Source organism: Phyllostomus discolor, chromosome 10, assembly GCF_004126475.2.
Source record: "Phyllostomus discolor isolate MPI-MPIP mPhyDis1 chromosome 10, mPhyDis1.pri.v3, whole genome shotgun sequence".
Lineage (NCBI taxonomy): Eukaryota > Metazoa > Chordata > Mammalia > Chiroptera > Phyllostomidae > Phyllostomus > Phyllostomus discolor.
Window position 1 is genome coordinate 93,957,235 of NC_040912.2, and position 13,399 is coordinate 93,970,633.

Sequence of the window (13,399 nt, forward strand, 5' to 3'; positions counted from 1 at the left end):
CAGTAACCTCGCAGGTGGCCTGATCCCCAGCCCCTCCCTGCAAGGTCAGTGAAAGGCTTAGCTTTGCCCTTAGCCAGCCGCGTCCCTCCACCATCCATCTCCAGGCTCCCACACCTTCCAGGTGCCGGCAGTTAACGCCGCCCGGAGGCAAGAGCACCCTTGGGAGAGGGCGGGACCGGGACCACAGCTCTCCCGTAGCCCTATCCCTGCCTGGAATCTTCTCGACGATCCCCCCTCACTCTCAGACGCGGAAGGGGAACCGCCTGTCACTCTCCAGCACATCTGAGGCCTCGCTCCCCCGGCAGGTGGTCCCTTTGGCTCAGATAAACTCTTACTGGCCACTCCCCACAGGTGTGGGCGGTGCTTCGGTCTCAAGCTGCAGCAAGAAGCCAATCAGGGCGATGAGTTCGGGCTGGGCCAGGGTCCAGGGAGACGGGGAAGCCGGCCCGCCGGCCGGCAGGTGGCAGCATCGGGCTGAGAGTCCCGGCTGGCGCGGCTCACAGTGCGGGACAGTGGGGACAGAGGCTGCCTCGCCCGTGGCCCTCACAGTGCAGTGGCTGTTGGTGACCAGGCCTTGTCATAGGCCCTTGCGGAGCCGGGACACCGAGCCACAGAGAATTGAGGCAATGTCTCCGATCCTTCTGGGGAGAACTCTCCCCTTCCCTCACCTGTGCCCGGTTTCCGTGTCCAAGCCCAGCCGGTGCCTGCCCAGGGCCCCAGAGAACCCTGGGGGGTCAGGGGCGGCGGGGAATACCAAAGGCAGGCCCTGGCCTCGTGTCCTCGCGGCGGCGAAGCCCAGGACGGCCTCCAGCAGGACACCAGACCCCGCACCACCCCCACCAACTTGTCAGTGTGGGAGAGAAACAGCGGTGGCCCCAGGCGAATTCCGCACAAAGGGGCGCGCTGTGAATCAGTTTCTCGGTGCCCAGGAGCCTGCAGCCTCCTGCAGCGGCTGGGCTCTCCGCCAGGTGTCGCTGGTCCCAAGCCGCTGGTCCCTGCTGGAACCTATCGCAGTCCATCCGCCTGGTGCCTCCTCCCAGAAAGAGCCGTGTGCTCCCCGGGGCCTGTCTCCAGGGATTCTCGCCGGCCGTTCCGGGAGCAAGGCTGGCGCCTGCGCGTGCGGCCCTCGGCTTGGTCATCACGTCTGGGGTCGTGGGCTGCCTTCGACCACCCTGCGTGCTGCGCATCTTGAGCTCTTGGTCCAAAGAGGCTGCTTTGTCTCCCCAGCCCCGTGAGCCCCCGCTTTCATGAGCTGTCGGAACAAGCGATGCCGCGGCCGCCTGCTGCGTTGGCAGCTTCGCCGCGGTTGTGCAAGCCCCGCCCCGGCTCTCACACTCCGACGCTGTTGTGCCCAGACTCCAGAAGTGACTCTGCTCTTTTTATATAAAGCACCGAGTCCGTCCCAAGGTCGAATGTATTGGGGGAAAACGGATCATGTGGCAGGGTTGTGTGTGTGTGGCTGTGAGTGTGCATATATGTGTTTGTGTGAGTGTGCACGTCGGTGTGATGACCCTACCAGCCTCCCGGGTTGCTGACCCGGGAAGACGGGGCCTCCGGCCGGTTTCAGCCGAGACCAGCGGCCCCTGCGCGGGAGTGGACAGCCTAGGCTGGGCGGGGCAGGGCGGGGCCGGGCGGCTGCGACTGCTGGGCGGGCTCCTCCGCCTGGGCGTTTCCCCACCGCCCGGCTGCAGGGTGCTGACTGCCAGCAGTCCCTTCAGAAACAGCCACTAGAAAACAGTATTCCCTGAAGTTACTTCAAGTGGGCCCGGCTTGATGGACAAAAACTATGCAAAATATACAAAACAAGAAAGGATCGCTCCACTCTAAGTTCAAAAGTACCTTTACTTAAAATGTGGGCAGGATTATCAATATAAAAGAAATGCATATAAGGAATACAAAGAAAGTACAAAACATTTTAATCTTCAAATTCATAATTTAGAGAGAGTGAGTCCTATTTACACGGTTCACACGGAGCCCACACCCAGTCTATGAAAACATTTAAACACCCGGCAAAGACATCATAAAACCTGATGTGGACTCCTAAAAGTCATTTAATACAAAACATAATTCCTGTTCCTCGGTAAAATCGCACATCCTAACAGATGCAGTACGTGTACTAAGACGCGTCCTCCTGCCGTGCGCGCTGTCCCCGCCGGAAGCAGCTGGAGAACGAGGGTGGGCGGGGCGGCGGCCCAGGGCGGGGCGGCCGCCCAGGGCGGAGCCGCGCAGGGGCGGGGCAGCACCAGGCACTGCGGCGGGGACGTCAGTTGAACTTGTACGTGCGCTCGCTGAGGAAGACAACCTCCCGAGAAGGGGCAGGGTGGTGACAGCGTGGGAGGGCCCCGACTCGGCGCCCTGCGCCTTGCCCTGCTCCCAACCCCTGGCCTGCCGCACCCCCCACCCGCCCACATGCACCAGCCCCGCACCCACACCCCCGGCCCCAGATGACCCCCAGGCCACGGGGTCAGTGTTGGAAAGTTCTCCCTGCCCAGGGAGAAGCCCCCGCCACACTCGTGTGCGCGGGAGGAAAGGCCTGGAAAGGTGGAGCCCACGCTGGGTAAGACCAGACGCCCCCGCGGGATCCTGGGGCCTCCGGTCACGGGTCCCACCTGCCCGGCAGCCCCGGGGCCCGGCCCTCGCCAAAGGATATGACTCGTAGTCCAGCGTCTGCGTGAGCACCCCCGTGAGGACAAACTCCGCGTTGTGCACGTCTGGAAGCGGCGGCGGACAGAGGCCCGGTGAGCAGCGCGGTGAGCACGCGCTCCGCCCCAGCCCCGCGCCCTGGCCCCCGCCCCCCGGCCGCCCCTCCCGCAGCGGTACCGATGCCCCGGGCGAAGTACTCGCGGCACAGGTGCAGGTCGTTCTCGCAGGAGATCAGCACGATCTCCGACAGGCTCTGCGGGGGGAGAGGCGCGTGTTGGCCGCCGCGCAGCGCTCCGCAGCGCCGCGCAGCGCCGGGGACGGGCGCTCCCGCCGGGCCCACCTTGTTCTGCTTGTGCTCCAGCAGCTTCCGGAAGGACGGCGGCTTGGACAGCACCTTCCCCCCGGCACACTCCACGATGGCTTTCATCGTTGACAGGCTGGGGCAGATCCCCGGCGTGATGTAAAAGTATTTTGCCTAAAAGCAGAAACGGAGGCCCGACGTGGTCCCAGAGCTTTGACTTGCAGAGCCCGCCCCCATGGCCGGACCCGGCCGCTCCGGCAGTCCCGGCAGTCCCGGCACACCGAGGCCATTGCCCTGCGCTCGCCCACGGGCCCCGGACGCCAGCCCTGACCCCACGGCGCTCTCTGTGGCCGAAGCAAGAAGGACAAACGCTTGTCTCAGTTTCCGTAAAATTCTAACGAGCATCCCAAGACCCAGGACTGTCTCCCGAAACGACACAGCTGCCCCCTCCCTGTGTGCGGCCCCTCCTCACTGGGGCTCACACGCAGCAAGCAGAGAGTGCCTCTGACGGCGAAGACTTCCTTCTCCGGAAATGAAGTTCCTGGACTTCCCGTCAGGGTGGAGGTGCAAGTCGACACTTCGCCTCCTCGCACAGCTCCAGGAAAATTCACAACCGCACCCCCAAAGCACCCCCACAACCGTCACAGGGCAGAGCCGAGCAGAAGGCTGACGATCAGGGATGTGACGAAGCCACATTCCCCCAGACGGGCAGGACAGGTGGGGACGCCGTGTCGCACGGGGACGCAGCGGCACAGACGGTCCCACGTCCACATGTGGTGGCTCAAGATCCGGAGGGACACCTCAGGGGGGAGGGACCCCAGGCCAGACCACCCGGCCCAGGGTCCCGGTGCCAGGAAGATGGAGTCCCCACAAGTTCTCACTGCAAAACCTGGGGGAGTTGGGGCTGCAGAGGGAAGGGCCAGATAGTCAGGAAACTCGGCTTAAAGCAACTAAGGATGCACGCAGACCCACCCCCTCTGGGATCCGGCACCAGGGCAACAGGCAGGGGCGCCGGTCACGTACAGGGCACAGTGGAGTGAATGAAAACGGGGCGAGTGCCAGGCACACCTCCGGCAGCCCCACTGTCCCCTCTCAGAGCCCTCCCCCTCCCCCGACAAGCCACAGAGCGGTAAAGCGGGTTGCCCCGCCCTGGCTCTGCCCCACACAACTTCACAGGTGCACAGAGACAGGGAGTCAAAGCAGCCCCACGGAACAGGCAGAAACACACACACGGAGGCCGCCAGAACAAGGAGACAAGGAGACAAGGAGACATGGCCCCAGTGAAAGAACAGATCAAAATTCCAGAGAAACAACTAAATGAAACGGAGACGACCAACCTATCAGTCTCAGAGTGCAAAGCACTGGCGATCGGGATGCTCCAGGATCTCACTGAGGACGGCCACAGGATAGGAAACACCCAGGCAGAAACAAAGGTCACATTAAGCGAAATAAAGACAAAGCCACGGGAAACCAGCAGTGGAGGGGATGAATCAAGTCAACGATTCAGAACACAAGGAAGGAAAAAGATTGTCAGAACAGCAGGAAGAAAAAAGTACTAAAAAAAACAAGGATACTATGAGGACCCCCTGGGACATCTCCAAACATCCGAACATACCAACATCCGAGGCACAGGGGCGCCAGAAGGAGAAGAGGAAGAGCAAGAAATTCAAAACTTATCTGAAAGAAGAATGAGAGGAAACTTCCCTAATTTGGTGAAGGAAACAGACTTGTAAGTCCAGAAAGCTCGGAGTCCCAAACAAGTTGGACCCAAAGAAAACCACACCAAAACGCATCATATTTAAAATGCCAACAATTAAAGAGAGGCTGTTGAAAGCAGCAAGAAAAAAGTAGAAGGTTACCTACAAAGGAGTTCCCGTAAGACTGTCTGTTGCCTTCTCAGAAGAGACCTTACAGGCAAGAAGGGGCTGGAAAGAAGTATTCCAAGTCATGAAAGGCAAGGACCCACATCCAAGACGACTCTATCCAGCAAAGCTTTCATTTAGAATGGAAAGGCAAATAAAGTGCTCCCCAGATAAGGTCAAGTTCAAGAAGTTCATCATCACAAGTCCTTATTATATGAAACGTTAAAGGGACTTACCTAAGAAAAAGATCAAAACGATGAATGTTAAAGTGGCAATAAACTCACGTCAATAACTCAATGCAAACAACAAGCCAAGCAAACAACTAGAACAGGAACAGAATCACAGAAATGGAGATCACCTGGAGGGTTATCGTCAGGGAGGAGGAGGGGGGAGAATGGGGCCAAAGGTGCAGGGAATAAGCACAAATGGGGGAGGTTAAGAATCGCATAGGAGACCTGGCTGGTGTGGCTCAGTGGATTGCGTGCTGGCCTGAGAACCAAAGGGTCCCCAGTTCAATTCCTAGTCAGGACACATGCCAGGGTTGTGGGCCAGATCCCCAGTAGGGGGCGCATGAGAGGCAACACGCTGATGTTTCTTTTTTCTCCCTCCCTTCCCCCCTCTCTAAAAATGAATAAACAAAATCTGTAAAAAAAAAAAAACAAAAACAGTATAGGAAATGGAAAAGCCAAAGACCTCACATGCAGGACCCACGGACATGAACTACAGTGCGGGATGCTGGTGGGGGGGCAGGGCAGAGGGGAATAAAGGGGGGAAAGAGATAACTGTGAAACACATTTTTTTTTAATTTACTTTTCTGCCCCCCTGCCCCCGAAGGCCCCATAAACGCCGCTTTAAACCGCCCACAGGAACACCCCGCGCACCGGGAACGGCCCGACCGTCTCAGGGGCGACACACGGGGTCCCGCGGCTGCCCCTCGGCAGAGGCGGACAGCAGACGCCCTTCACGCCTCGCACTCGCTCGGCCACGGTGACACAGACACGCCCGGCTGTCCTCAGGCCCCTCCGTCACACACACTCGCACATCGGCGATCGGGGTCACCTCGGCAGCGATCAGGCACCACGCGCACACGGCCCCCCCGCCCCGCCGCCCGGCCAACGGCGCATCTCAGCGTCTCCACCGACCGCAGGGAAGCCCACTGCACCGTCTCCCCGGGCCGCCCCGCCCGGTGGGGCCGCTTCCCCCGCCCAGTCCCACGGCGCCCGGGAGGGGGGCCACCCCGGGGCGCTCCTCCCCATGGAGCAGCCCGCCCCGCGTGCGGGCCGCCGGGGTCCCGCCCCCGTTAGTTACCTTGAACAGCGGGGAGACGTGCGCCCTCTTCAGGGACTCCTCCAGGCTGAAGGAGAACAGCACCTCGGCCTCCGCGTCCCGGAGCAGGTAGCTCTGCTCGTCTGCAGGCAGGGCGGCGTGGCGCTCAGGGCGGGGCCAGCCACCGTGGCGCCCCCGTGGCTCCACACCCACAGGCAGACCACCCCCCCCGCCCACGCATCCCCAGGTCCATGACGGACCAGTGGAGACCCTGAGGGCGGCCCGGCCCGGCCCTGCCCCGCACCATGCCCTCCGCCCCCGGGGGGAGAGGGGGAGAGCCCAGGCCAGGAGGGACAGGCTCCGAGCCGCCAGCACGTCCCTCGAGTCTGGGCCCCGGCCGCCAGGGCCTCAGGGACCCTCGACTCAATTAGCTAATCGTCCGCGAGTGGACCGTTGCCCGTTCACCAAGCACGGTCCCTCTAGGAACCTGAAAGCACACGGACGGCCCTCCGTGAGGGCAGTTGGGGCGAAGTCTGAAGATCCCTGAGGATCTTGAATCGACCGGTTTCCAGAGCTGTCAGGGGAACACTTAAACACACGGCCGAGTTCAAGGGCGAGAGACGCCTTCGTCTTACCAACACGTCCGTCTCCATCCTCCGTGCCTGTGTGTGTGTGTGTGCGTGTGTGTGTGCGTGTGTACATACACAACCACACAGCCTCGCACAGGGCTCCCCGCTGGGGGCACCCTCGTCAGACGCCCCAGCCAGGGAGAACCCAGACCCAGACGCGGCAAACGGGGGACGGCGGGTGACACACACTCAGGACATGTGGGCCGCCCCGTGTGGCCTGACTGTCCTCCCCACGGCTGTGACCTGGTGCTTGCGAACAGGGCACCCCTCATCGCGGGGGCCAGCGTGCTTCTCCCGGGCGAGAGCAAGCGCACCCCGAAGAGACGCTGAGGCTGAGCGGTCGCTAGAGACACAGCCCAACCGTCAGCCAGTCCCAGGGGCGTAAGGCGGGGGGAGCCAAGAATGTCTAAAAATACGGGAAATAGTTTTTTTTAAAAAAAGGTTAAAAAAGGGCCATGCACACAGAAGCGAGGGCCTGAAGTGAGGATTTCTGGGGCAAGCAGCCCGATGCCCTGCAGGGGCCGGGGGGCGGGGGGCAGGGGGCGGTCACCAGGAGCAGAAAGCGGCCCCGAACCGCCAACAGGGCGAGCCGCCCGCTCACCGATGAACTTCTGGCACCGGAAGCTCTCGTCCAGCCACTCGGGGGTCACGATGTGCTTCACCACCGAGACGGCCGTCAGGAACTTGACCGTGCGCGTGACCTTGCTGGCGATGAGGTGCGTGCACTTGGGCACGGACTCGGCGACGTCTCCACCGAGGATGTACAGCTTCTGGGGCCGGAGGCAGAGGAGACGCGGGTGAGGGCTGCGCCGTGCGGCCCCCGGCCCCGGAGGAGGACAGCGGTCACGCCCGACCCGCAGCTCTGCGCGGGGCCGGCGGGGAGAGGGACGGGCCGAGAGCACGAGGCCCATTCCCACCACTGGGTTCCCAGAAACCAAGACTGGGCACGACCCCCCTCGGGGGGGGCCCAGCCACACGCCGGGCCTGCGTGAGCGGGGGGGGGGGGGGGGGGGGGGGGGGGGGCTCCTTCGCGGTGAAGAGGGCCGCGCCAGCCTGGGGAGGCTGGGACGCGGGCTCCCGAGGCACCCCGAGCCTCCCGTCCCTCTCCTCGTTTTTCTAAGACTTTCATTCATTCATTCATTTTTAGACAGGAGGAAGGGAGAGAGAAAGAGAGGGAGGGAAACATTGATCGGTCACCCCTTGCACGACCCCCAACCACGGACCTGGCCCACGCCCCAGGCCGGTGCCCGACCGGGGACAGAACCGGCGACCTCCTGGTCGGTCCACAGGCCGGTGCTCAGCCCACTGACCACGCTGGCCAGGGCCGTCTGCTTTTAAAAATGACAGCGTGAAAACTGACAAGACACAAACAGAAGAAAAGGTGGTCTCAGCCGGACTGAATTTAAAGGTGAAAAAAGTGAAATTATACTGGATTTATAGTGGTAGCGCTTATAATTGTTTTCCTTAAAAGTGAAACGTACGCTCTCACCTACAAGTGGAACCTAATTAACGAAACAAACTGGCAGAGGAGAGCCAGAGACGCGAAATCATGGACAGCGCTCTGACGGCGACCAGAGGGGACGGGGGCGTAAATGAGTGTGACTGAGGGACCGTGGCCGGAGCCGGCGGGGGCGGGGGAGGGAGGGGGAGACGATGAATTCGAGCATCAGTGAAAAAGTAGAGAGAAAACGTGACGCGTGCAAACACCCGCACAGGCCGGCGGACACTCTGGCCTGCACCCCCGCAAAACCCCGTGCAAACGCCATCCCACGCCCCTGGCGCTGCTGCTTCCAAAAGAGCGTGTGAAAGTCCGTAGAAACACATGCACACGCACACACACACACACACAGCTCCCGTGTGACCTCCCGACCTGGGAAACCACCCTCGGGGGCCCGTGGTCCCAAGCCGCGGGTGGCCCGTCCCTCTCACCCCAGGGGGGGGGGGCGTCTGTGCGGGAGGGACCCTGCAGCCCCGCCCGCACGAACGGCAGCTCTGCTCACGGGTGCCCCCCGGCCCTGGCCCCGGCCCCGGGGGGGGAGGGGGGGGGCGGTGTCAGGCTGTGGAAGAGCCGAGAGCAGGCGGGGAGCCGCTGGGTGCGCTGCTGGGCCCGCCCCCGCCTTCCGCACGGGGCCGAGCCCCGAGTGAGCCCACAGACACGCCCGGGGGCCCCGCCGCGGCCCCCGCCGGGCCGGTCACCTTGATGTACTGCTGCACCTGGGCGGGCTCGAACCCCGTGAACAGCACCAGGGGCGTCAGCTCGGGCGCCAGCTTCTTCGTGGGCGGAGGTATGTCTTCAATCCTGTGAAACGGACACGGAAACACGGCGCCATCACTGTTCACGTCAAAGGTCTGTGAAGCCCCGGATGGGGTGGCCCAGTGGACTGAGCGCCGGCCTCCAAACCCAAGGGTCTCTGGTTCGACTCCCAGTCAGGGTCCCCAGTAGGGGGCGCAAGAGAGGCAACCGCACACTGATGCTTCTCTCCCTCTCTTTTTCCCTTCCCTTTCTCTGTCTAGAAATAAAGACGACCTTTCTTAAAAACCTTTAATTAGCTTTGTTTTTAAGTTAACTTTAAAGAGAAGGCAAACATTCAGGTTAGGCCCAGCTGGCTGCTGTCCCCCCCCCCCCCCGGAGGGGCGGCTTTCTGCACTCGGGAGGCTGCACACTGCCCCGGCCGGCCCTGCCACCCGGGCGCCTGTCCCGGCCCCGCCCCAGGCCGGCACTCTCTGGGGGGCCTGGGGCTGGGCTGCCCCCTCATCCTGGGGAGCCGGTGAGGTGCTGCTTCAAGAGCAAGGTTCTACTAGGGTTTTCCCTGTTCCCCAAGAAGGAGAGAGAGGACCGGCGTGTTCGCTGCTTCAACAAAGCGAGAGGCGTCGCAAGGAGGCAGCGGAGCAGCAAGCTGGCCCCTCCCAACCCGACTCCCAGGACAGCGCCGGGACACCCCACTTCCCCCCGTGGAGCAGCCCGGGGGGCGAGGGACAGCACGTACCGGGCTCTCTTCGAGCAGGGCTGGACACTGGTCCCTTCACTCTGTTTTAGCCTGGGGGGCGGCCGCAGGCCCTGGAATTGAAACACTGTTTACGCCCTCTCTCGGCCAGGCCGGGCAGGGCCTCCCTGCGGGAGACCCGCACCCAGCGAGCCCAGCACCCCTCGCTCAGGACGCGCCCCACTCAGGACACGCCCCACGCAGGACGGGCGCCTGCCGCAAGCCCAGCGCGGACGCCGCTCACCGGGAGCAGCAGGCAACACCTGGAGTCTCGGGGGGCCCCCAGCCCGCCTCCCCGGCGGTCACCGAGCCCTGTGGCCTCCCGGAACTTCTCGGAATTTTCACTCCGAGTCCTGCGTCCTGCACCTCACCTGGAACTCAGGAAACACCCTCAGTGCAGCCACACCCCCTACAAACACCAAACGCTCCTCCTGACCCAGCGAGGTGCCTCCCGGGGCCGCAGACGTGGCCAGACGACCACACCAGCAGCATCACCGCCAGGCCCGCCCAGCCCCAGCGGCGCCGGCGGAAGGGGAAGGAGACCCCTGTCCCCACGGTGTCCCGCATGCTCAGCCTGAGGTCGGCCGCTGACCGCTTCCGACAAGACACTTCCTTTGTCGGCTGTCTGAGACAACTGCCTCTCCATCTGGCTGACCTCCCCACCCACAGCCCGCATCTCCTCCGAGTCTCTGCTGAGCGGAGCCCCCGGAGAGAAGCTCATATGGCCACTGTGGGGAAGGCCTGGCCTCCCAGCTGGCCTCTCAGCCCTGCAAATGCAGGAAGGTGTCCGCTCCTCACCAGCAAACTGCCCTCAACTCCACTTCCCACGGTCAGATCTGGTCCCCAGACTGCGCTTGCCGGTGGCAGGGACACAGACAGGTGAGGGACCAGCAGCAGGGAGGATGGGCACCCCCACCATCCCCCCGGGCGTGCAGCCTTCAGTCACCAGGGGAGCCCCGAGAAACCTGGGCGCCGCCCCCAAGGACAGGAGCTGCGAGGCGCCCCGTTCCCGTCTCCCCCCAGGTGAGGCGGGGGAGGCCCGCTGCCGCCACCGGTGTGTCGGAGCGGGCGCGTGTCACTGACGCCGAGGGCACTGGGGTGCCCACGGGGGCCCGAGCAGGAGGAAGCAGCCCTCGGGCCCCGACCGGCCACGCTGGAGCTCCAACACCCACAGGCGTCCTCCGTCCGTGGGAGCCGTGAGTACAGACCCTCTGCAGCCACGGGGAGGCGGGAGACATGAGACAGGACACGCAAGTCCCCCACAGACACGCAGTGGACACGGGCGGGAACACGCCTGTGAGCCTGCACCTGCACACCACGCTCCCCCAAACAGCGCGGCAGCGCCGCTGTGTGGCTGGCGGAGCAACGGCCCACCGCAGACAGAGCCTGCGGCCGTCCCGTGGAAAACAGCATCGGGAACGCCGCCGACCTCCGACCCCCGGTGCTGCACAGGCAGAAGAGGGACCTCCCGCACGGGAGGGGCCGCCCACACCAGACGGGTCACCGGAGGGACCTCCACCCTGAGATGGGACCCTGCCTCCTGGGACCCCGCCGCCCTAGGCCCTGAGGGCCTGTCTTCTCCCGAGCCCGTCCGATGGCCCCTGGCGGCACAGGGGGGCCGACGGGCTGGCCGTCCAGGGAGCACACGGAACCAGGGAGCGGGACGCGCTGGTGACGAGGCGGGGACACGGGGCTCCGGCCGACACACACTGCACGAGTGCCCCACGCGCAGCGGCAGACGCGCCTGCGCGATTTCACGGCACAGGGCCCGCCCGAGCGGGTGCTGATGGGACCCACCATCAGCAGCTCCGGGGACACTTTCAGCGGGACTCTCCAGGCATCTAGAGGGGGAGACACAGCATTCTCACCACGAGGCCCCGTGCCCACCGAGGGGCCTCCTGGAGGGGCGGGGTTTCTGGGGGCGGTCCCCCTGGACACCTGGGGGCCCCGTGACGGCGTCGTGAGGACCAACGTGGGGACTGTCACTGAGTTAGAGAGACCCTTCCCGGCCAGGGGCTGGGGGAGCAGGCCGTCCCCAGGAGGAGCGTGTGTCCGGCCAGCCACCTGTCCTGCGCGCGGCCACAGCGGGGGGCAGTGCAGCAGCGGCCCGACACCCACTATGGGAACAGGTCTGGCGCGGTCTCAGGGGTGGGGCCTCTCGGGACTGGGGGGACTGCCGGAGACCCCCAGGGCCCTGCCGTCTGCAGGCCTCCGTGGAGAGGCCCTGGGCCCATCGGGGTGGGGCAGGCGGTGCCACTCACCCAGCAGGTTGAGCACGAGGTGCGGGGTGGGGGCAAAGGGGTCGGGCAGGTTGAAGGTCGTGTAGCGGCTGCACTGGACCTGCCGCAGCGCCTCCAAGTGCCCCAGCAGGATGTCCCCGAGCCACTGCGCGTTCACGCACGGGATCCTCCACTCCTTGGCCTTCTCGTACTTCAGGCCGGCCGGCCTTCCCGGGGGGGGGAGAGGAAGAACAAGTGTCACAGGTCCTGCCGTCCGCACACACCCCCCACAGAGTGGGAGGACACGTGTGAACATGTGTGAACACATGTGCTCATATGGGAAAAGGCAGGGACGCTGCTGCAAAGCGGAATGGGAGCCCCGGCGGTCCGCAGGTGTCACGCCACGGCTCAGGCTGGGTCGTGTGACGTCACCTCCTGGTCCCACGCCCACCTCATTCCCCTGGCCCGGTGACAGTGACGTGCGTGTCACCCTTCCTCCGACCCCCTTCCCGTGTCCCACGGACACACCACACGTGTGCGGGCCGGTGGCCGCGCTTACTCCCTGCAGATGAGGACGGTATTGCTGCGGCACAGGTAGCCCGTGTACTTGGCCCCGGCCAGGTAGGCCATCAGCTTCAGGTCGTCCCTGTCGCCGTCGACGAAGCCGGTCACGGAGATGATCTGGGGCGGGGGGAGCGGCCACGGTGAAGCTGGGCTCCCCCAGGACTCGCCCCCACCGCTGCGTCCCGGGGACACGCGGGCGTTCCCTCTCCGTGAACCAGGGTGGGCGCGTGGGCGTCCGGCCGGCCCTCCGCGCCGGTCCCGGCCCACCCGCCACGACTCGGGCAAAGAGCACGCAGCTTTCACTGAGGGTGGCCCGGCGGTGGCGGCCGCGCCTGGGGCAGGCCCCCGTTCACCTCAGAGCCTCGGACGGGGTCAGAGAGGCCGGTGCACCAGGCACACCCACCCCCAGGCAGGCCCACACGGCCCACCGACGCCGGCCTTACGTGCTGGGCACACGGCCGGCCCCCGGGGGGGAAGGCCACGGGGAAGTGCAGGGCCCGGTGTGGGGGCAGCAGCTGCTTCCTCTTGAGCACGGAGTTGAGCCAGTGGGCCGTCACGCAGCGCTTCCTCTCCCGCAGGGCCTGCGGGCACACAGCGGACGGGCTCGGCTGCGGGAGGGGGCGGGGCTGGGGCCCCACGCGAGGACCCAAGCGCTCCATGCCCGCAGGGGACGACGCCGGAGCGGCGGGGCACCGTCAGCACCACGCTGGCGGTGCCCCGTGGAGCAAGAGCCAGCGCCTGCCCCAGGGACACGAGCGAGACAGCCTAGCCCGACCCGCAGGGGCCGGCCCGGGAGGGGGGCCTGATGCCCACGCACAGCGCCCCGCCCCCGGCACCCAGGCTAGTACCCCCAGGACCCCACACGGGGCTGCGCAGCGTGCCAGCCAGGGGGCCACCCCTACAGAGGCTCTTGGGGACCCCCCAGTCGTGT

The 13,399-nt window shown here is 64.7% G+C and overlaps 1 protein-coding gene across 1 annotated transcript in view; it reads right to left on the reverse strand.

Annotated features, from left to right (window-relative positions):
- Window positions 1-1,822: 1,822 nt before the first annotated feature.
- Window positions 1,823-13,399, reverse strand: part of PAXIP1 (PAX interacting protein 1) — a 31,995-nt gene continuing 20,418 nt past the window's right edge. Inside the window, exons 10-21 of the mRNA XM_028525663.2 lie at window positions 12,912-13,049; window positions 12,464-12,585; window positions 11,947-12,131; window positions 11,483-11,526; window positions 9,689-9,759; window positions 8,898-9,000; window positions 7,303-7,471; window positions 6,115-6,215; window positions 2,984-3,118; window positions 2,821-2,896; window positions 2,651-2,711; window positions 1,823-2,279 (exon numbers count right to left, since the gene is read on the reverse strand). Coding sequence (XP_028381464.1) covers window positions 2,264-2,279; window positions 2,651-2,711; window positions 2,821-2,896; window positions 2,984-3,118; window positions 6,115-6,215; window positions 7,303-7,471; window positions 8,898-9,000; window positions 9,689-9,759; window positions 11,483-11,526; window positions 11,947-12,131; window positions 12,464-12,585; window positions 12,912-13,049 — 1,221 coding nt within the window. The 3' untranslated portion in view covers window positions 1,823-2,263. The remainder of the gene's footprint in view (window positions 2,280-2,650; window positions 2,712-2,820; window positions 2,897-2,983; window positions 3,119-6,114; window positions 6,216-7,302; window positions 7,472-8,897; window positions 9,001-9,688; window positions 9,760-11,482; window positions 11,527-11,946; window positions 12,132-12,463; window positions 12,586-12,911; window positions 13,050-13,399) is intronic.